The sequence below is a fragment of the Microtus oregoni genome, unplaced genomic scaffold (assembly GCF_018167655.1).
Source record: "Microtus oregoni isolate MIOR12 unplaced genomic scaffold, Mior012 000082F_ref0000272, whole genome shotgun sequence".
Lineage (NCBI taxonomy): Eukaryota > Metazoa > Chordata > Mammalia > Rodentia > Cricetidae > Microtus > Microtus oregoni.
This window is the reverse complement of record NW_024544542.1, coordinates 1,724,648-1,747,970: the sequence shown is the minus strand read 5'-3', so window position 1 is coordinate 1,747,970 and position 23,323 is coordinate 1,724,648. Positions and strand designations below refer to the sequence as shown.

The 23,323-nt window shown below is 39.5% G+C and overlaps 1 protein-coding gene across 5 annotated transcripts in view; it reads right to left on the bottom strand.

The window, feature by feature from the left end:
- Nucleotides 1–16,996, bottom strand: part of LOC121441864 (nucleolar protein 4) — a 356,406-nt gene extending 339,410 nt beyond the window's left edge. For 4 of the 5 annotated variants that reach the window (XM_041643194.1, XM_041643188.1, XM_041643189.1 and 1 more), the window contains exon 1: nt 16,730–16,996. In XM_041643194.1, the coding sequence (XP_041499128.1) occupies nt 16,730–16,993 (264 nt within the window). In that variant the 5' untranslated portion in view covers nt 16,994–16,996. Of the gene's footprint in view, nt 1–15,550; nt 15,663–16,729 lie in introns of those variants that run through there. The other variant, XM_041643190.1, reaches the window with a different exon arrangement.
- Between the last annotated feature and the right edge of the window lie 6,327 nt (nt 16,997–23,323).

Sequence of the window (23,323 nt, the reverse complement as noted above, 5' to 3'; positions counted from 1 at the left end):
TTCCAATGGAGCAATTTTATGTCTTTCAATTATGTATTCTGTGCCCATCGTGGCTTGTGAACCTTAAAAATAACTGAATGCTAGTAAATGTTGTCATGGCATAGTCTCTCAGCATCCCACGAGTGTCTTCACCTGATGACATCAAAATGATCCCAAACCATCGGGGGGGGGGGCACCAAATGTGCATATTACTTATATTCGCCAAGTACATCATGAGGCCAAACTGTAGGATAGGAGCAGAGTATAGAGAAGAGGTGTAGCTATGCAGATTCCTTGGAATCCAAGACCTGGTTAGCTCCACATACAGAGACTAAAAGTGTATACATTTAAAAATGTATAACATTTTTAAAATGGAGATTTCAAATGTAATGAAATTATTGAGAACTAACTAAATGTGAGAAATATGATGAATACACCTGAAGCCAAGACTTTCCACCTGAACTCAGTTCCCAAGACCTGTGTCACTAAAGGAAATTGACTCCTGACAGTTGTCACACAACTGGCATGTGTGTGCATATGTATCCTGCCCCTCTCCTTCCTTCCTGTCTCTCTCTCCTCTCTCCCTCTCTTCCTTTTCATTCTCTCCCTCTCTCTAATAAGTGTTTTAAAAATTAATAAAAATTTAATTCATTTTATCGGGTTTTGTCTGCTCCTCTTTTTCTCACTCTTCAAACAGGCACCTGGATTATTGATTTAAGACATTCCCTCTCTTGTCAGATTAGTGTTTACTGGAGTAAATATTCCTCAAATCTTCTTTATCCACAGATTATTTAAAAGTATGGTTTCTAATCTTTAAATACTTGGGGAATTTCCAGGTTTCCTTATCTTCTGATTTATAGCTAAAATCTTTTATGGTCAAAGAATAAGCTCACATGCAAATTGAGTCATCCATATTATACATGCAAATGGGAAAAACCTAGCACACAATGCGATAATTTTTTTTTCAGAAATCATGCATATTTGAAAGGCTTTGTGTGATGAAAAATTATTAATATCTATTATTGTTCTTGTTACAATAATGAACTTCTAAATACTTTCCTGGAATCATTTTTCCTCATCCTGAAAACTATTTAGCATTTATTGTATCCTAGTTGCAGTAATTCATTGTTTCTCTTCATATGAGAATATTTCTAAATACTGTCTTTTTTCCTGAGTAATGGCATATGATGACATCAAGACACACATGGAGAAACATCTAGGATAACCCTAAGCTTGCACACTTTCTCTGTGTTCAAGAATTAGTGTGGGAAGTCTTTCTGTATATGTGTTACTTTTATTGGTTATTGAATAAAGAAGCTTCTTTGGCCAGCGGCAGGGCAGAATAGAGCTAGATGGGGAAAATTAAACTGAATTCTGGGAGAGAGAAGGCAGAGTCAGTGAGATGCCATGTAGCCACAGGGGACAGCTAGCCAGAACCTTACCAGTGGGCCATAAGCCTTGTGGTAAAATATAAAATAATAGAAATGGCTTAATTTAAGATCTAAGAGTTAGCAAGAAATATGCATAAGCTAATAGGCCAAGCAGTATTGTAATTAACATCGTTTCTGAGTGATTATTTTGGGTCTGTGTGGCTGGGAAATAGACGAGCGGTCTCCACCAACAATGAACAAATATATCTAGTGAATTAAACCTGACATGAGTTGTTCATTTCTTCTCCTTGAGCACTTCAGGAAGACTCAATTAAATTTTCTTACGGCTCCATGGTTGTGATGTGGAGCTTGCAGTAACGGTTATTATTGTTTACCAACTTATAATGTGTCATCTGTCAATTTGTCATGGCAGTTTCTGATAGAGCTTTCTTGCATTGGTTTCTTTATGATATATTTGGGAATAGTTTTCTTGAGTTTATCATGATTTTCTGTGAACAGCTTAAATTCCCTATCAAATCTGAGAAACTTCCAAGCACCGTTTTTCTTTTTCTCTTAAATAATTACTTTTTTCCTTGTCTATGATTCCAGCAGCCACAAACATACAATTCCTCAGATAATCCAAAAAATTTTTGAACCAATATATATTTAATTTTTCTACTGTGTTATGATTTAAATATAAACTAGCTATGATGGCTATGCCTGTGATCTGTTACTTAGGAAACAAAAGCAGGAAAGCTTCCATTAGTAGCTCAAGTCCTTCCTCTACTTCATAAAACCTTTGACTCAAAGATGAAAAATGTTTGCCATATATTCATGGTTTGAATGTTTGATCCTCAAATGGTAGCATTGCTTTAGCAGTTGGCTAAACTAGAGGCAGTAGGTGGGCTACTCTGGGTAGGAGCAGAGAAGCCCTAGGGATCACAGTGTACCTGGCTGCTTCTTTACCCATAGTCAGTCATGAATTGAACAGCTTGTCCAACGACATCCCTCCAGTTCATTAATGGGATTCTTACATCCACTCTTTTGTCCTTTTATCATGTTCCTTTGGCTAAAGAAACAAAATTTCCACGTGGGTTTTCCTTCCCTCTGTTGGTGCTGCCACTACCACAGCAGTCATGTGACCCCAGGACCTGCATTTGCAAATCTGATAGACTGTGAATAAAAAAAAAATAGAAGGAGAAAGTGGGGGGAGGAAAAGGAGAAGGAAATTCCTAGTCCTTCTCTTGTAGCAGTAGTCCAATTTCCTTTCTCTCTGGGACAAAGAGCATATTGTTTATGTGGTCTCTTACTGGTGGATCCATAGCTAAGTCTAGTTTCTGCTGTAACTCCAAGAGATGAAAAGGGATGAAACAGCCCTTGCCATGCATATGTGTGGTTGACTTCCCTCTGCACTCTTCTTGCCAATGATTTCTTGGGAGCGGGGCTTCCTACTGTTTTCAGAATCTTTAGTGTCATCCTTAGAATAGAATCATCTTAACATATCTAGTCACCCTGGGAAAATGGCATGCGCATTTTACACAAACCAACATTTTGGCTGACTGATAAGCACCTAAAAAGAAGTCATCCAGTTTCCAAAACTCACTTTTAATCCACAAACAAAAGTCTCCCAAAGGCCCTGGTGTTAAATGTTTGGTTCTCATTCACATATATTTTAAAATAAGTAACCACTGTAATTATGTAAGAAGGAAGGCTTCAAAGGAAATAAATAAAATAGTACATTACCTGGAAATGGGAGAGAAAATGTTAGGTAGTTGATTATTTGTGGAGCCATATAATTATTGAGATGATGTACTTGCATATTGAAAATGTTAGTGATAATAATTTAAAATCAGAGAGCTGAATCAAAAGTTACATTAAATCATCACATCATTATACCTAAAAAAAATGTACTAGGTACCATGCTTTAGAAAATAATCTATTAGGCGGACAGCAGATGAAGAGAGACTGGCTAAACAGATGGCACAGTTCCAAGAAATTCGGGCAACTGTGAACTCCATTTGGTTCCCTCTCTAAGAGTCATTGTTCCTGTTCCTGCCTTGCAGTGGGATTTTGAGATGTACATAAGTTAATTAAATGTAGAGATTTCAGACTCAACAAAAAAAACTCACAAAATATTGAAATCTTTAGAGAACTGATTATTTATTTATACTGAGAAATACAGCAGATGTTTCCACCACTGGCAATAGTCCAACCATCATGTGCTTTCTCCTTGGACAATCAAGTAGGGCACAAAATAATAGGGTTTTGTTAAGTATGAGCTTAAAGAAGATGAAATAGTAGGCACTGATTAAATTATGGCACCAGGCACATCAGTAGGAAAGCTTCCCTCACTATAGTGATAAGCCTTCAGGAAACACAAAACTGAGCCATCGTGGTGATGGATCATCGTACGGGCACTCTCATAGTTGGGTTTTCACCTTCAATTCATGCATTCATGGTGAGCCAAATGCCTCTTATCACCTTTTCTCTTCTGTTTCTCTCTGCTCCTTTTTCTGACTTCCTTTCTTCCTTTTTCCTGAGTATTCATACTCATTCCCAAGAACTCAATTTTAGGGAGGATGGCAACAATTTCTCTCACCAGTGAAGTTCTCGACAGAGCACTCTCATCCTTCCCAATAGGCAACAGTCTAGGGCTTCCTTGCAGTACTTTGCAATGATATTGGCTGCCAGTCACGACTGAATGTCTTGATTTTAAAGTTTAGAACTTAGAATGTGATTTTGCTGTCATAGTCTGAAAATCCTAGGATATACCAATAATTATACATCTTGCAAAGTGAACAAAATATGCCAATGAGCTGAAGGATACCTGTTCCTAACACCTGATTTATTAAATAGAGAGGCATTTATGGTGAAATAAACATCCCAATTGTTTATTTCTACCCAAAGATGGTTGAAGAAAGATTTTCTCATGCTGAGAATTCTCTTTGTTATCTTTAATATAAATTTGTAAAAATTATAAAATACTTTCTTAATATGATGTTCAAACTAAATGTTACCCTATCCTTGTTCAAGTTGCTGGTAGTTCTAAATTAACATATTCCAAATTAAGGAGACAAACAAATAAATTAATAGTTTATTTATTAAAGATAAATAAATATTAAGAATAGTTTTTATAAAGAAAGAATGTGATAAACAAACAACAAATCTCCTGTCTTGACCTCAGCAAACACCAATAGGCAAATAAGCACGAAGGCCCTAGAGAACAGTGACCCATATCTGATATTCAAACAAACTTTAGACGGCATATTTGAAAATCTCATCTAATTAGGTCAATTGTGGAGAGCATGCTGTGGTTATGATCAAGTAAGACATTAGATCCCCATATGGGCCATTCAGCTTTGTCCTGTGTCCCAGTGTTAAACCCTTAAAATCCTCCATCCATCTGGCAGTGAGAACTAACAGAGAGGCCTCATGTGTCTCACCCAGGCATGGGACAGCCTCACTTTGCCACTGCCCACTCGAAAAATGGAAAAGCAAACAAATTAAAAGATGGTACTACAAACGATTTCCACAACTACCATTTTGTATACAACAATAAAAATCAATTGAAAACATAACTAAAGGGAAAAATTGTCAGAACAGAAAGATTAGCTGTCTGCCTGTAAGTCAGGTTTCTCCTTGGTATCCACATCAAGGCTCCATCTTCCTGAACTTACACTCTGAATCTTCCTCAGCCTCCCAGTTTTCTAATGGTTACAAAACACATGAAAAATCTATAACTATGGAGATAACAACATTAAATGAACACTTGATTAAAATTAGAAAGAAAGGAACACTTGAGGGAACTCCAGACAGTGAGAAAGGGAGGAAATCAAAAAAAAAAACTTAACAGAAAGAGAAAACCATATTTTCCATCTCTCTGCATAGCTTACATGATACTGCTATCTTCTACTATCTTCTGTATCCTATTTCGCAAGTAGTAGGCAGGTCATTTTAAAAGGAATTACCTTTTATTGAAATATTATTTCTAAATTATGTTACACAATAGCTGTCTAATTATCAAAATTTACATTTTGCTGAAACTTTTTGAAACATCTTCAATACAAATTATAATTTTGTTAATAATAATTTACTTTTACTCATGTAATTCTCTGTCTCCCTCTTCCTGTGGAAAACAGTATGCCACTGCATTTTAGTGGGACAGATCTAGTACAACCAAAGAATTTTCTAATTAAATTTAATAGAAATATAAATATAGATACATGCATGGATACTATATATTCATGTATGTATAGTAAATATATGAGAATACTAACAATATACATATATATCTGCATGTGTGTGCATATGTAGACATATGTATATATGCCTTAATGTCATTGATTGGCAATAAATGTGTCAATGCTTTATATAACAAGTTACTTGTTTTTTGAAATTGTAGATTATCTTGTTATACACCACCATTTCACCAAAACCACAAAATTATCATAAATTGTGTCTTAGAGCAAATAATCATTTAAAGTGTTTCTAACTGCTTCTTCAATGGTTAATAATCATAATCTTACTTAGCCTGTTTTAATTGCACTAATCCCTTGGGAAACTTTACATGAAAGGTGTATGTATCTTTTACTGAATAACAAGTTACTACCAAAATGTTGCTGGAAAGGTCTGCTACATTATCTAGTGTTTGTGGGTCAGAAAGCCAGCATGCTTTAACTGGCTCTTCGGCTTGTTTCTCATGATGCTGAATTGGTCTCTCTCATGGGGAAGCTCCCTTAGGGAAAGACTCACATCCAAACAGACTTTGGCTCGCTAGCAGAATCTATTTCTTTGTAATTGTGCTATTTCAGTCCCCAGGATTTTGTCAGATGTTGACCAAGTATGCTTTCAAAGTGTTGAGATGCCTTCTGCTCTTTTAATTTTGTTGACTTGGCAGATGAAAATGTATTTATTATATGGGATACAGTATATAAATATGCATGTATAATAAAAGGAAGTACGCGTGCACTATAGAATGGCTGAATTCAGCTAATAAGTTCACTGCACAGCTTTTTCAAGAATACATCAGGCTTCATGACTATTGTAGCTTGCAGAATAAATAGATCTCTTGATCTCATCCTTCCTCTTTATCTGTGGCTACCTATCTCCAAACAACATCTCACTTTCACTCACCCATGAGTAATTCAAACCTCTGGTAAACACTGCTTTCCTAGCTACGTCCATAAAGTCAATATTTTTTTTATCAGTTCCATGTATGAGTAAGATCGTTCAGTGATTCTCTTTTTTTGCCTATCTCATTTTTTTTTTTTTTAGCATCCCAACTTCTGGGTTTAGGTATGTTGTCACAAATGCCCGTTCATGACTAAATAGCATTTGTCTTATATAAAAATGGAATCAAAATTAATCAAAGGTTTAAATGCAAAACTTGAAACTTCAAAGTACTGGAAGAAGAAAATGAAAAAAAAAATACTCTCCACAAAATTTATCTGAGTGATGGCACTTTTTTAGGTATGACCTCAAAGCATTAGTAACAAAAGCAAATATAGAATTCTGTGATGTCACATCAAGCTTCTATATAACAAAATACATACAAAGCACAAAGACAACCTGCAGGGTATAAAAGAATGTTGGAAAACTAAATATCTGACACAAGATAAGGTCTAAAATATATAACAAACCCAAACAATTGAACAGAAAGCACATAAATATCCAAAATTAAAAATTGGACCACATAACTGAACAAATATTTCTGAAAGGATGATATACAAGTAGCCAACAGATGGGGAGGCTATACATCTCTCTATATAACAAATGATACAGAGGGTATCTAAAATATTAAAAATGGCATTCCTCAAGTTGATGCATAGGCAAAGGAGATAAAACCAGAATGTCAAATGGATGTATGCACTCTTGTGTGTACTGTAAAATCAGTTCTAGTGGCCAAGACATGGAACTACCCTAAGAGTTAATAGCTCTCAGCAGCCTGTCCCCTCCTTCTCTGCAGAGAGGGTCACTATGGTATTGAGTATATTCTAGGCTTTCTTTTTCTTCCTTTGTTTTATAACCTGTTTGATTTTTAAAATATTTTTATTTGCTATTATAGTTTTATTAAACAATTTTTTAATGTTTTTTTTTGATTTTTGAGACAGGGTTTCTCCGTAGCTTTTGGTTCCTGTCCTGGAACTAGCTCTTGTAGACCAGGCTGGCCTCGAACTCACAGAGATCCGCCTGCCTCTGCCTCCCGAGCGCTGGGATTAAAGGCATGCGCCACCACCGCCCGGCCACAATTTTTTAATTTTAAATATACATATTCTTCCCTTTCCCCCATGTTCTTCAGATTCTCTCTCCCTACTGACCCACCCTACTTGAAGTTTTTCTCAAATTGAAAAATAAATGAATAAGTAAAAAACAAATCAACACCCCAATCAAGAAAGCAAAAGAAAACAATGCCCAAAGTAAAATAAAGAATGAAACATCAAAGCAAAACCAAATAAAAGCACACAAAAACTGTGGAGTCCATTATATGTTGGCCAACTACTTCTGAACTTAAAGCCAGTCCTGGAAAGGCTGATATACCCAAGGTCACTCCATCGAGAAAACTGATTTCTTCCTCCCATCAGGTATAAATGACAGTTCAGGTATTAACCTTTACTCAAGTGGCTAGGTTTTCATTCATTCATACTTTCATTCATTCTAAAAAATATAGCAACATAAAATATATATATAAGTATGCGTAGGTTCTGCCTTGCCCACATTCAAGGGGATGAGATTACACAAGGGTGGGCATATTTGGGAATTGTCTTAAATTTTTCCTGTCAGAATTCACAAAAATTGGCGACCCATAGGACTTTCCATTGCATGGACAGAATAATAAGAAATCAAGATAAGCAAAAAAAGCTCAGGAACTTACTTAAATTGTTGCCTGAAAGCCCAAACTCCATGTTTAAGAGATAGATGAGGCTATTTTTCTAACATCTGCCATCAACAGATAATTTTCAAGTCAAAATTTCTATGTATCACAAACTGACTTGACACAATCTGTTTTTTATAAGTTAAATGGATTTCTATTTTAAATATTTTATTAGAATTAATAACTATCTGATATATGTATAACCAGGCTCAATTACTCAGCAACAAGAAGCTATTGAATTGTATTGATGTGAAACCTAATAATTATTTCATTACCTATAATGTTATTTCAAACAGTATGTTGAAATGTGTGACTTTAATGTTTTACTCATTTAATTTATATTATTAATGCTCATATAAACCATGAAAAACATCCAAATCTACTTGAGTGCTGGCATTCCTGCTGTAACCTTTTGGGCAGCCATCATTCCTTGCAGAATAAAATCTAAATTAATGTAAGCACTAGAAGGCCTCCTAGTCTCACGCCAGCTGATGTTTATGACATCAGCTCTACTGTAGCCTACTGTATAGGTGTTTGAGATTGTGTGGCATCCCTTAAAAACACCCTGAAGTTATTTCTCCAATGATGTAGCCATCAAGTGTGCACTAGTGTTTTATGTATGCCCTGAATCTGCAAGACTGTGGTTAATACTCTAATTTTTAAGTACAGAGGCACCCCTTATACAGCAGAAGGGCAAAGTATGAACCACAGTGTTCAATGGTGAGGTAATTATAGACTAAGGATCAGAATAACAGGTATATGTAAAAACTGGCACGTGTGTGTCTAAGGCAGTGTGAGAGGTAATTTGTAAGGAATAAAATACTGAAACTTAAAAGTGTACAGACAGACAGACAGACAGACTTAAAACTCATCTCTATATATTTATGTTTTAGTAAATTTTACAATGTGTTAAATATTAGTATAGGATATTAATCTACAATCACTAGTGTTGGAGGAATATTCTAGATTTTTAGCTATTGGATTGTCTTAATTAAATATTTATCTTAATATTTAAATACACATCTTAATTCAAGGATTGTGGAACCTACAACTGAGTGATTCTGACAAATCCATCTTAATTTAAACCTTAATTTAATAAGAAAGTGGTAGCACCATGGACTACTGTGAAGATTAAAAGTGACATTCCATTTAAATAAATTTTTCAATAACTTACCCAAAGAACTTTATAAGCATAAAGTATCAATATAGTATTATCATCAATCACATTAAAAATGGTATATGATCTCTGAAACTTTTTGAAGATATTTTTATTTCTGTGCAAATGTGTAAGTGTGGGAGGGATGCATATAAGTTCAGTTCCTCCAGAGGCTAGAGGCCAGAAGAGGACTTGTGATCCCTTGGGTCTGGTGTTATAGGTGCTTTTGAGCTGCCCATGGTGGGGCTAGGAACTGAATCCAGGTCCTCTGCAAAAACAGTGTATGCTTCTTTTACTGATCATCTCTCTAACCCCAACACTGAAGAACTCTTGAGAGAAAATAAAGTCAACAGTTGGCCATTCTTTAAGATAGCCTTAAAGAGTGCTCATATTTGTGACTATAGATTAGACTGAAAAAGGCTATGACTGACACTGAAAATAGTTGCTAGTAACCCAAAAGTAATAATAATAACATAACTGATAGATGATCCCACAGTCAAATATCTTCATATTTATTTTAAAATTTGTTTCTTTAATATTCGGGTATTAAATTTTATATCAGTGGTATTCACAATAACCAAGAAATGGGAGCAGCCAGCATAGTCATTAGAATCATGCTTAAACAAAACATGGTTGTACACCTTCAATGGAATATTATTCAAGCATGAAAAGAAAGAAATTTCTGTACTATATTGCAGCATGGGTGAATCCTGAATACCTTGTCTTAAGCACAATGAGTCAGTTACAAAAAGACAAATTAAGGAGTTAGAGGGGAAATGAAAGGGAAATGAATATAGAGTATATAAGAAATGTTTCAAACACACACACATACACACAAATGTGAATATAGTTAATGGTAATTATCATACAATTAAAATGATAAATACTTTCAATTTCAGTTGGGCAGTGGTGGCGCATGCCTTTAATCCCACCACTAGAAAGGCAGAGGCAGGCAGATCTCTATGAATTTGGGGCCAGCCTGGTCTAAAAGAGCGAGTTTCAGGACAGGCTCCAAAGCAACAGAGAAACCCTGTCTAGAAAAAACAAAACAAAGAAGACTTTCAATTTCATATATTTTAATAATTAGTTGAGTAGATGGGCAGATAGACAAACATATAAGTATAGAGAAAGGAGAAAAGATTCCTTTCATATGGACATAAATAGGAATGTCTGGCCACACAACTACCAGACAAGGTTTATTCCTTTCGCAATGAGCACAAACCAAATACCACATTAGTCAGGTTATGGTCGAGTTTGAATCTCTATCTTCAAAACAGTCTTTGGAGAAATGACCAAATCACCAAACAACTGGACCATCCTATGGTGCATACGGCTGGTGAGAATCTGAGAGCTACAAGACCTAGGAGTCAGTGGCAGGAATGGAACACAATTCTCAAGAACTGATTATAAGACAAAAGGAAGCAAACCCACCATGCCACACAGACTTTTAGTTTATATGAAAAAGTGAACTGTGTTTCTATACATGGGGGAAAATGAGAATTTAAAGAGAGAATCCAGTTTATAGAAACTAGAATGGGGCAGGATATGAAGAAAAATGTCATCTTGTGTATTTTCAACTGTCATGGTTTGAAATATTTTGGTGGAAATACACAGTAGAAAATATAACACAGGGATTTTCAAAAAACTCAGACAATGCATGAGTGTGATCACCTATAAAAATATAGAGAAATAGAGTTCAAACACATCTTAGAGAAATGATTTAATTCCAGTAATGAAGAAGCATACAACTTATGAAACTGGGAAAAAATATTTTCCTCATAAGAAGACACAAGAGATATCTGCAAAGTTCCAATGGAAAACTAGAAAATCTATTATTAAATTGTTATCTAGGTGTAGAGGCCAAGAAAGAATATTTCCAATTAGCACAAGCCTTAAAGAACACACCACACAAGCTATTCATTAAGGAAAGAATGGTAGGTAGATTTAAGAAAAATCAGTGATAAAGAAAACTAGGTAAAAATGCATGAGATAGTTTTAGACATAAGCAAAGAAAAACATTGTGAGAGCCAAGTCATATAACATAAATATGAAAACCTTGAGGTCACAACACAACTACACTATATAATAAATATTTTATATGAAACACATAATAACTCTAACCTAATAAATGTAGTATAAACCAGGAGCCAAGTGACAAGGAGCTAAGAGGAAAGGAAAATCTGCCTGCCTTTTATAATGGGAGAAAGTTTATAATGACATAGTCAATTGTAATTTTCACATAAAGAACAAAGTAATTCAACCACTTGGTTTTTCTTATTTTTTCTCTTAATTTTTGTTTATTAGCATTTTTTTATTTCATACATTTTGTTATATTTTGGTAACATTGTATATTTTACTTGAATAAGCATAACATTGCAAACCCAGTTTGGTGATATTATGTCTGTCTGTCTTTATACAACTATTAACCAGTATATCTAAACTGCTTTTGCTATATGCAGTCTTAGAGACAACAAAGTAATTAGCTGATGGTGATGGTTGCCTAGAAGGGACAACCCTGCTTCCTGCAACTAGTTTCCATTGTTTTTATATTGTCATACAGAGATTTTGAAAAGAGAATGGACCTAAACCCCAGTGGATTGATTCATCTTGATCATTCTTATTTAGACAATACTAGTACAAGTCTTAGCAAACACAATAGCACTGGAGGAAATATCTATGTGATCCTGACACAAAACTGAAGGTCTTGAGAGTTCTGCTGCATATCCCAGGTTCCACTTCCTCACCTTTTTCCATCTTGTGTAGTGAGTCTACAAAATAAAATCCTGAAGCAAAGTATTCAGATGGCAGAGGAAGAAATAGGTAATTACTACTGTTGACAGCCCTCCTATTGTATTTACTATTAAGATGATCAAGAATGGATGTAAAAGTTAAGAGTTATTTTCTTAGGGTCCTCATCTGGGATAGTCTTCACATAGTCCTTATACGCAGAGGTGTTTAGATCTAAGTGTCCTGCCATTTGACACTCACACAAGTGGCCTTCACTGAAGGTCCCCAGTGTCTTAGAGCTTACACTGACACTGAACAAGAAAGATCATAGGTGGTTGTTTCTCATGACAATGCCACAAGGAACTACTGAGGATGTTCCATAAGCAGCATTGCTGGCATTATTTCTGGACCCTACTTCATTCCCAGAATTGATGTTGTAGATATAATATGTTGTTATTTTGTTGGCTGTGTCAGAGGAACCTGGTTCTATCTAAGAATAGATTAACAAAAACATGACCACCTTGATGACTTATGTCTCTTATAGGCACAAAATATAATGGATTGTGAGCACGGTTTCTCCTCTCTGAGATCTGTAGCAAATTCCAGATGATGGTCTAATACATGAGATGTTTCCGATTTTCCGAATGCATGCTGTTAGAAGAGGAGGAAGTAGGTGAAGATTCTTTGAAGTTATTATTTCTCTTATCCCGGTAAGAATAAAGGATTTGTGATGTACACCATAGTCAGAGACCTAACAAAATGTTAACTGTTTATGATCTTGTCCATGAATATTCATTGTCATCACTTTGCACTCATCAATTAGTAGTAAGAACAACGTGAACTCTGAGGCTACAGATGGCAGGACGGAATAAATCATCATTTTTAAATTGCATCACTAAAGACACTGCATATTCCTTTGTGGAAGAAATTTCATTTTATGCTTCACAGTAAAGTAAATATAGATTAGAGTATAGGGAAGCAAAGCTTACACCTTGGTTTCTTTCCCTACAAACATAGGTCAAGGAAATAGTCTTTGATTTGATTATAGAGTATTCACTGATTTAAAGCTAAAAGAAGGATTGCACACATGGAATTACTAAATTTCTCATTAATGTTTTATACAACGTAATGAGGATTTTTTAAAGTACAAGACAGTGCATTAGTCATAATGCAGAAAGAAAGATTATTTTTTATTATTTTTATCTTACCATCCATACTATCAATTGGAGGAAAATATTGTGGTAATTCAGACTGTGACTGTGTTTCAATTAATTGTTGTCAAAAAACAATGTGTCAATCAGAATCAAAAGCGTCTAAAGAACTATCAAAGTAGTAAAGATAGCAGTCATACTCCTGCTTATTTGATATTGTCTCTGACTGAGTTTGCTACGATCACCGGCAGATATTTGCTGAGTCTTTTTTTTTTTTTTTGGACAGAGCTTTTAATTTTAAAAATGTACTAAGAGCAGTAGCATGAAATCAAACAAAAAATAAGCAGATGGGATGTTAAGCAAACTGCATAAGCATACACATCCAGGTCCCCGTCCAGACCTAAGATGGCTGAGTTGCAGGATGGGGTTGCTTGGTGACCAACTAGTGTTGTTTCAGCCACTGAGTTATCTAAACATCAGAGACGGAAAGGTCCCCTGGCCAGGAAAAGTATTGAAGGATATACTTATCCTTTCCAGTTGTTGACAGTTTTTTTTTGAATCCATTTTTGCACTCCCAGTTTTCAGTTTTGGGGTTTCGGGGGGCAAGAGCCCCTGCAAAGCGGTGTCTATTCTCTAGATAAAGTAAGAGGTAAACCCAGCTCCTCTAACTATGGGATTGACAGATTGCCTTGTTGCAATTAAGTCTATGTAGTGTGTCTAGTCTGTTCTTATGTACCCTCCCAATTGCTATTTGTCTCTCTTTCATTAAATAAAAGTAGTTAATTAGCCCAGGCCTGTCCTCTCCTCTTTCTCTTTTCCTTTTGGCTGCAATAATGACGTCTAATTATCAGCAGCAGTGGATTGACGCAGCATCAGGAGCAAAGCATATCTCACTAAAAGGAAAGCTACCCAATGTCCCTCAGACCTCAAGGAGCTCAGAGTGACTCTCCATCTGCTCAAAAGTACCATTCACGGGCAGTTTTTCATTTCAACCAACGTGTGCAATATACACGCTTTGAATGAAAAGAAAACATATTTCTGTCTTTTTGGATCCGTGTCATGATGATGGCAAATGAATGTGTGTGTGTGTGTGTGTGTGTGTGTGTGTGTGTGTGTGTGTGTATGTGTTTAGGGGAAAATGCATTCAGACATTGGGAAAGAAGATAAAAAGGATATTTTATTTATTTTCTTAACTGGTTGAAACTGTGATTGGCTGCCTCTCAGAGAAGGTGGAGCCTATAATTCTGTGTCAGGAGCAGCAGAAAATTTTTCATAAAGAACAGTAGAAGAGCTCATGAATTAAAATCCTATTCAACATTTCAAAATAGGCTTGAATGGAACACAGAGTGCTTTAAATACTGCACGGAAGTCATTTAACAATATAACCTGGCAGATCGCATTGTCTCCCATTAATATATGGAATCTTTACTGAAAAGAGAAACACGTGCTACGTTATTATCCCCCTGCAGCTGTCACTCTCCATTAGGTGTCTTAGCAGTAATTCTCTAACAACTCCACGTTTATTTTTTTGACATGAAAATATGAGTGTCACAGCATGTGAATGCTGGTTTGAATAACTCACACCCACGATTATCTAGGTGCCTGTATAACCTTTATACAACTTGTGTTATTTGGAATTTTAATTAGTCTTTAAAGGGACACATATTCTAACACATATATCGGCTATAATCAAAACCATACAAGCATGAACTCACTTGGACCCAAACAGAGAATCTAAATTTAAGACAGAAAGAATGAAAAACTGAAAAAACTTTCTGGCTAGCCATGATATATAATATAATCTATAATATTGATATATGACCATGTTAAATAGTACTTTAAAAAGATATAACAACATTTTCGTCACTCGGCTAGAATTATAATTCACTCTGCTTAACAATAAATTATTTTTTTCTGTCCACTCTTAGCATTAGTCCCCTTCCAAGTGAAACAAAGCAATTCGTCTCTGTTACACACTTCTGGCTCATGCAGATGTAAAGAAACCTTACTCTAAATGATGCCAAACTGGTCCTTTTCATTCAGCAAGGCAAGCCAGTGCCTCAGCATTGTCTTTAGCAGCGCTCTGCGCTACAGGAGAAAGCAAAAGAATTGTTGATATCTATCTCCTGCAAATCTTTCAACAACTGAACCTCAAGAAGAAGGGGTAAAAAAACTTTTCTGTGTTTCCAGTCCACCCTTGTTTTCAAATTTTCCAGATAAATTCCAAAAGAAACCTCCATCATCCAAGCAACCATTCCCAAATAATCTTGGGGGAACCAAAAGCTTCTTTTCAAACCTGAGTGAGTCCTCCAGACGGAGCTTGAAAGTGTCTTTCATTCTCCTGAGAGAAAGCACAGCCTTCTCCTCCAGAAGCCTTCCTTCTAAGATCCTCAGGGAGCTGTGCACTGGGAAATAGTCGCCAGTTAAAAAAGGGGGGGGGGGGGGGATTGGGAGGAAGGAGCAAAGCTCAACGAATCCCCAAGCGAGACAAAAATACAAAGGGTGCCAGATAGCTGCTCCACCCCCACTCTAGGTGAGTACCCATCATGAGGCAGCTAGGTGTTGTACATCTGACCTGAGATCTTACTTGTAGACCCCTGTTCCCATCTTCTTGCAAAGGAAGCAGATGCTGCTGAAGCCTCCCAGCCCCACAGGCATCTACGTTTTAGGATGAAATATACCGGTCTCACAGCCGGTTCCTCTTTCACTACAGCTTTGTGGATAAAAGACTAGAACCAACCCAGAAAGAAGAACAAACACACCATTTAATCGCGCCCAAACCCATCTCTTTGTTGTGCATTGCCTAGCTGGAAGCTTCAGTGGTGCGAGTGAAGAAGGGAATGGGGGCGGGGAGGAGGAATATCCAGGATCTTATCTGCCAACCAAACAATCGTGGCTAGGATCTCAAGGGGCTACTAAGGCGCGCAGACTGTCCTGTGTCTCCCCGCTGGCGTTCTCACAACAAAACTCAATAGTGTCCTGGGGAAAGCCCCAAATACACCTCAACCGCCGCATTCGTGCTTTGTGCCAATAAAGAGACACAGTAGCCTATCCATCAGCCTCGTTATCAGAGCGTGTGACTCGGCTTCCAGCCTGGCCTTTAGGTGCCCTGGCGGAAGTAGGACACGCGCCAGGCGCCTAGCGAAGGGCATGGGACAATGGCCTGGCCAGGGAAACACCAGGCATCACCAAACACGGTGAAGGCAAGCTTCAACCCCTGTCCCGCAGCGCAGCCCCAAGGCAGGCAGGGCCGCCAGCTCTGCGGGTTCGCTGTTGCTTTAAAATAAAGGACCACAAAGACTTTCTAGAAGGGAAATCACGCCCGGCCACTGCGTCTGTGTAGGACTTGGAGAGGGGGTTGAAGGGGGGGGGGGGCAAGGAGCCAACACTGGCTCCAGCATCTCCCTGCCTTCCCCTCTCTCCGCCCTCCCTTCCGGGCTGCTCCAGCAGACAAATAACAGAGAAGGCGGCTCACCGTAGTCTTGACCCGCACGAAGAGCACTTGCTTGGCGCCGCCGCCACCCGCGCGGACCTCATCCGGCTGGCCCAGCTGGAAACCCTTCGATTTGACCCAGAATTTAAATTTGGCATTGTCGGTAGAGCTTGACTCGGAGCCGTTGAGGAGCTGGACGATCCGTTCGTATTTCTTACGGGTCACCGTCTTGGTCTTGCCCGAATCCCCATAAGTCCTAAGGCACCAGTCCTGGAACTGGCGGTACATGTCGCGCTCGCTCTCCATGTTCCCACTGCGCTGCCGTGGGCCGGATGCTCCCAGAGCACTTCGCACCTGTTCACCCCGGGCTCATGAAATACGCAGCCCAGGCCACGATGCAAGGACGCGAGGTCCTGGCCGAGCCGCGGGAGGCTGCCTCCGGTGAGGTGGGGGGGTAGGACCAGAGAGAGAGGAGGAGGGTCCGGATGGGCACCAGCAATCAATGCCCCGTGCTACCAAGTCTGGTTCTTTCCTAATTGCAAAGGATGTCTCGGACTCTTTTTCTGGTGCCCTTAAGGGAGGGTCCGTTTAATACTGTGTGATCAGCACCATCCCAACAGCAGCTGGCCCAGAGGAGCTGGGTTTCTGAATAATTAAAATCCCATTCCTTGGTTTATTAAAAATCCCAATATTGACTTGAGGTGGTCCCTAGATGCCTCGCCCCAGGGATGTGTCCAGGGCAGGGCAGGCAGAGCGCAAGACAATCTCCAGGCGCGCGCCCCAGAAGCTTCCTCAGTGGATGGTCCAGGAGCCAGGGCTGCGCCTCTAGCGAAAGCAGCCCTTAGTTGGTGAGCCTCGAAGGGCACAGGGGTCCCTGGATTCTCCTCCTTGCTGGGTCCTGCTCTGCCTTGGCCTTCTCCGTGACAGGACTAGAGAAACAGAAAGTTCTTACCTGTCATGTTGGTCAGCCTATCAGATCCCGTTTTACAGGAATTTAAAAGAACACGAAGGTATCCCAAAAATGACTCAACATGCCTTTTCTTCAGATGTATTGGGCTAAATTCTAGCTCGCAGGTAGGTTGTAAGAGTTAGTTTTCAGAAATTGGCCCAGTATTCATAGACACCTGACCATAGTTGTCTAGGACGGATGGAGTACCCCAAAAAGGAATCCGGTCCTGGGAATGTGGGAGCAGGAAGGCAGGCCGCTGGCTGGGGCTCTCCGGGATAATGACGGTGTCCCCAAGATAAGACCCTCTGGGTTCTGCTGAAGTGGGTACAAGACATGGAAATAAGTTTACCGCACAGAACCTTTTGCGTGAAATTAAAATGCAGAGAGCAGTCGTTCCCCCTCCCTGGGTTATAGTTTGCTGTTCACGCGGGAGGTTTCGGTTGTCTATTTTCCCACTGCCACGTCATGGAACCCCCTCCGCTGCTCAGAGGAGCCAAATCGGAGTTGCTCCAGACGATTTTCCCAAGCAAACGAAGTCAGCGATCCCTCCATCAGGATTTCCACCCTCGTGTCACGGCTGCTCAGTAACCAGGGGAGTTCCAGTCCTGCTCGTTGCGGCCGCTCCTCTTTATTACACTCCCTGCCTATGCCCCCGCGGGTCGCAGGGATCCTCTCAGCCAGCCCGATGGCCCGACCCGCGCCGCCTTTCTTGAGGGGTCCGAGCCCACCCTGGCGACTGCTTCGGTCTCCCAGGCGAAAGCCCCGGTGGGAATGCAGCTCAGTCCTCCGCCCGCAGCCGGTCCCGCTGCTCTCAGGCTGCTCAGTGGCTCCCGCGCGGCCAGGCTGAGCGTGTGCGTATGTGTGGTCGAGCGAGGGTGTGCGGGGCGGGGGGTGCGGGGGTGCGCGTCTCTGGGAAGGTCTAGCGGCGGCCCCAGCCGGGACTGACAGCCGGGGCGCTGCGCGAGCAGCTCCACACACTAAACCTCTCGCCTCTCCCCTCACCCCCACCCCTCCCACTCCCCTCTCCTCCCACCCCCCACCCCTAGGCCCCTTCCAAGCTCTCTGATTGGCCAATGGGACAAAAGTTTCTGTGGAGACGGCTGGGCGCTGACGTCACGGGCAGAATTGTCCCATTTAGGGATCCCGGGGGCAGTGCGCGTGCTGCAGGCTGCAGGTTAGAGGCAGGAGGAGGTAGCAGCGGGCCGGGCGGCAGCCAGGTGGCAGAAAGGAGCTGGAGGCATCCAGGTGGGGGGACGAGTCCAGCAGGGTTTCCATGGAGATTTCCTCTGGGTCTAGCCTAAAAACAGCAGATCAGCTGACACCATTAGCTCAGGACCTAATTACTGCTTATTGGAGCAACAAATGAGGGACAGGGCCAGCTGCAGAGGAAGAGGTTTGCCCCCGCCCCACTGTCTCCTCCTTTCTCTCCCTCTCCATCGCTCTTGAGTCCTGGGTGAATTCTCATTAACTTGCAGGATTCCTATAAGGGCTCTGCTTCTCGAGAGGCCACCCTTACTGCTTTATTCTTTTTAGTTCTCCTTTTTGCATCAAAGAATAATACAATAAATGGGTTGTCCTGAGTCCTTGAATTTTTGCTCAATAAAGAGGGTTCAGTAGAACTCCAAGACGCTACTGCCAAAGAGTAGTCACAAATCTACCACCTCTCAGGGAGAGGATGTCACTTTGAATTGATGGATTTTACTGTTTGCCTTTAGATCGCTCGCGCGGCGCTGTTTTAAAAATACCTGAGTGTCTTAAATATACCAACATACGGAATGAACAAATGAAGGACTGTTTTTTTAATTGCCCTTCTATGTGTGGTGTGTTTGTCAAGAACAGCTCTGAAAGTTTTGTTTCTGTTTTTCTAGATAGGGAATGATTCCAAGCAGAGAGATATAGGTTTGCTATATATCGTCCATTTGTTTCCCAGAATTTCTGAACGGGTATTCGGTTCTGGGTACTCATCTACTCAAACGAAAGCTAGTTCTATGAAGCTGACTTCGTCATCAGATATGTTGGTCCATAGTTACGTGTTCTTTTTGATGTGTCTCTATTCGGATAGATCTTTCTGATATTTGAGAGGTCTTTAAGTACTTTTGGGACCAAGAAGCACCCTTCCTGGAATATTCAAATTAAAATATTGTTTCCTGCCAAAAGCCTCTTAATAATGACTTTTATATTAAGATATATACCTTACTTTGGCATACAGTACTTGTAAAGATCCCTGCTTCAAAAATTAAGAATAATAAAACAAAATTTATAATGTACACTGGTATTTATTATTTTTCTTAATTATTTTACTTTGTGTAGTATCAATAAAATTTTGTGTGCTTTTTTTGACCCAGCAGAGGGTGACAGCAACTTAGAATTGGAGAATATTCTGTTGGGTCATGAAAATCCGAGTGTGCCTGGTGCTGTGTTTACACACTTATACGACTATGTCCCCCATGTTCAAGGAGAAATTTGATTGTATGACCCTTGAAAAGTCATATTCTCTTGCTTTCTAAAATAACCCTGACCTGATGGATAAATCATGTAACAAGTGATTAAGAAATGGGTATGGAAGCTGAGAGTGGTACTCAGTCCTTTCCTCCTGGCGCTCAGGAGGCAGAGGCATAAAGATTGATGTCAGGGTGAGCCCAGTCTGGGCTATATAGTGAGTTCCAGATAATCAGAGCTACATACTGGGTTCATGACAAAGGAGGGGTAGAAAGAGAGGGAGCAGAGGAGGAGAAGGGGAGGGGAATGAAGAAGCATCTATTTCTAATGACTTTTGCTGAATAATGTTTGAGTGAATTTTATCCTCATTTAGCAGATCTCAAGGATGTAACACATACACATATGAATTGTATTTATAAGTTCCCTGTCAACATAGTGTACGGACTTAGGAGCACCTCAACCTAAGTTAGTGACAGGACACAAACACAGCATTAACCTTCATTTCCATTAACTAAATGAGATACAGAAACGAAAAGCCCCCATGTGCTAAAGTAGACTATATAACATCTACATTTCTTCATGGAAAGAAGTAAATAATTATGGAAAGACTATTCAAACTGGAACAAAGGAATTTCAGGGCCAGTCTTCCAAAAGTTTGTGATTGTATTTTTGGCACTGGAACTGTTTTTGGCTCTGCGTTTGTTTGCATTATTGGCTGGGAAAACTGGGCAAAAAGCTTTGGGTTATCCCTCCTACCTTGGGTGCAATCCCTAACAATTGAAACCTTTCTTCAGTGATTCACTCCGGTTTTATCTTAAGTTCTCAGAGTTAGGTCTTCCCAGGTCTGCTGTGAGTGTTATATTGAACCTCTTCTTTATATATAAAGAAGATCTAAACCAGTTGCCTTGAATTTAATGGGTGATGCCCTTCAGAATTGCTATACAGCTTACCTCCCCAAACAGTGGTTCTATACTTCATATACAGCATACAGCACCAACCCTCAAATTGAGCCTAACCTAGGACCTAGTAGGCTGAGGGGAAAAGTAGATAATGAAAAGGATAAACATGATTGTAGGAAAAATATTTTTAAGTTTATAATGCCCAAAATTTTAGCCATAATATGCCAAAATTAATATGACTTTGTCACAGAAGTTAAATTTCTTTCAATCCTGTGGTCAATTTATATTTCATAAAAAAACCCTTGCACTTAATATATCAACCGGAACTATTAATGAATCTCTAGGCTCATCAACAAATTATGGCAAGCACAGATATATAGGATCATATGTCAAAATAAAAATGCTTTGTTGAATGCATTTGACTCACACGTATACTCAACAAATAATCATGAGCAACCAGTTCATTTGCTTAAGATGAATATGCATGCAGGCTCTTCATCACACAGAACTTAAGTACTCCAATGGAAAACGGAGAGAAACAATGGTGATACAGGAGGTGGACAGTGCTGAACAGGAGGACTGGACAAGTGTAATGCGTATTTTTCTGAGTGGGTAGCACCTCATTGGGATATGCCATGATACACAGTAACCAACTACAACAAGAAACTGGAAGAGGGATCACAGAGCACACATATGCCAAAATAAAAGAGTTATTGACATATTCCAGGAAACCAGGAAAGAGAGAAGCAGAGTGTGATACTGAAGTCATCTTTGGCAGTCAGCTCTTGCAGGACAGTGCTTGTTATGACTGAGATGTGTGTTTTTTTATTGTTGGCCCAGGGGAAGACCAAAAGAAAGAATGTTTAAAGCAGTACATTCACATGATGTGGAATTTTGTGAGTTTCACTGGCTCCTCGAAAGACAAAGGGGTTAAAAGGGCACGTGCGTGAAAACAGAGAGCCAGAAAGGAAATTTCTAGATGCTGAAGCAGCTTACATGAAAATCATGGTGATGTATTCTCATGATAACAAGAAGGAAGAAGGAAAGAAGTGATGGGTTAAAGATATTTTAGATGTAGAACAGGTCTTAAATAGGAATATAATGAATGTTTGTGTCCTTCTTACAATTCACATGTAAAAATTTTAATCTTCAATGTGATAACATCTGAAGATACTAAATTGAAGAAGGATGCTAAAAGAAACCCCACACTAGCTCAGAATTGCACTATAAATAAACGGTTATTTATTTAGGGGTACACTCACAGATCACAGTCCTCTGCAGGAACAGGGAAACAGGAACTGAATCCAGCAATAGCAAGAGACAGGAAGCATTCATTTTACATTGGCATTTATAGTATGTAAATGGGTTGGTAACTTAGAGGCTACTAGCTGAAGAAGTTCCTACAGCAGATACATTGGGGGAAAAAAAATCAATGATGGGAACTCTCCTAGTTTGCTTTTCCTTTGCTGTAATATAAACACTGGCCAAAAGCAACCTGGGAAAAAATGGTTTCATTAGGTCTACATGTTCCAAACATGGTCTACCACTGAAGAGAGTGAAGACAAAACCTCAATGCAGGACTTCAAAGAAGAAGCCATGTAGGAAACCTGCTTACTAGCCTGCGAAAATGTCTATTTAGTTTTTATTTTTCCATTCAAAAATTTACACTTCCTCCCTTCCTCCCAATCCCCTCCTGCTCCCCCACTCACCCTCCTCCCTCCCTCTCCCTGCTTGAGAGAGGGTAGGGAACCCTGCCCTGTGGGAAGTTTAAGGCCCTCCCCACTACATCCAGGCCCAGGAAGCTATGCATCCATATAGACTAGGGTCCCAAAAAGCCAGAACATGCCATAAACCCTGAGGTGGCATGTTCTACAGTGGGCTGAACTCTCCTACATTAATTGCTAACTAAGAAAACCTTCCACAGACCAATCTGATGCAGAGTTCAGCTAAGCTCCACTCTTCCCAAGTGACTCCAGTGTGTTTCAAGTTGACAAAAAAAATGATCATGGAGATGGAACTTTGTGTCCTAAGACATTTATCATGTGAAAATTGAACATAAAGTTAGACACTGAATCTTCCAGCATGCTGATCTTCAACTTAATTCCCAGAACTGTAAGAAAGAAACAAATTCATTGTTTAAGAGATCCCTAGCATGTGGTATTTTGATATAGCAAAGCAGGTCAGCTAATGCAATGGCGGGTTTTATATGCAGCAAAGGGGTTGAGTTGTAGAAGGCTGTCTGGTTCCCGGCTTGGGTAGTGAGCCTAATGAAGGCATTGGCTTACAGAGAGGAGTTTAAAGCAGGAACAGATTGGGAGTTGGAGGCTGAGGGAGGAGCAGAAGCAGGTT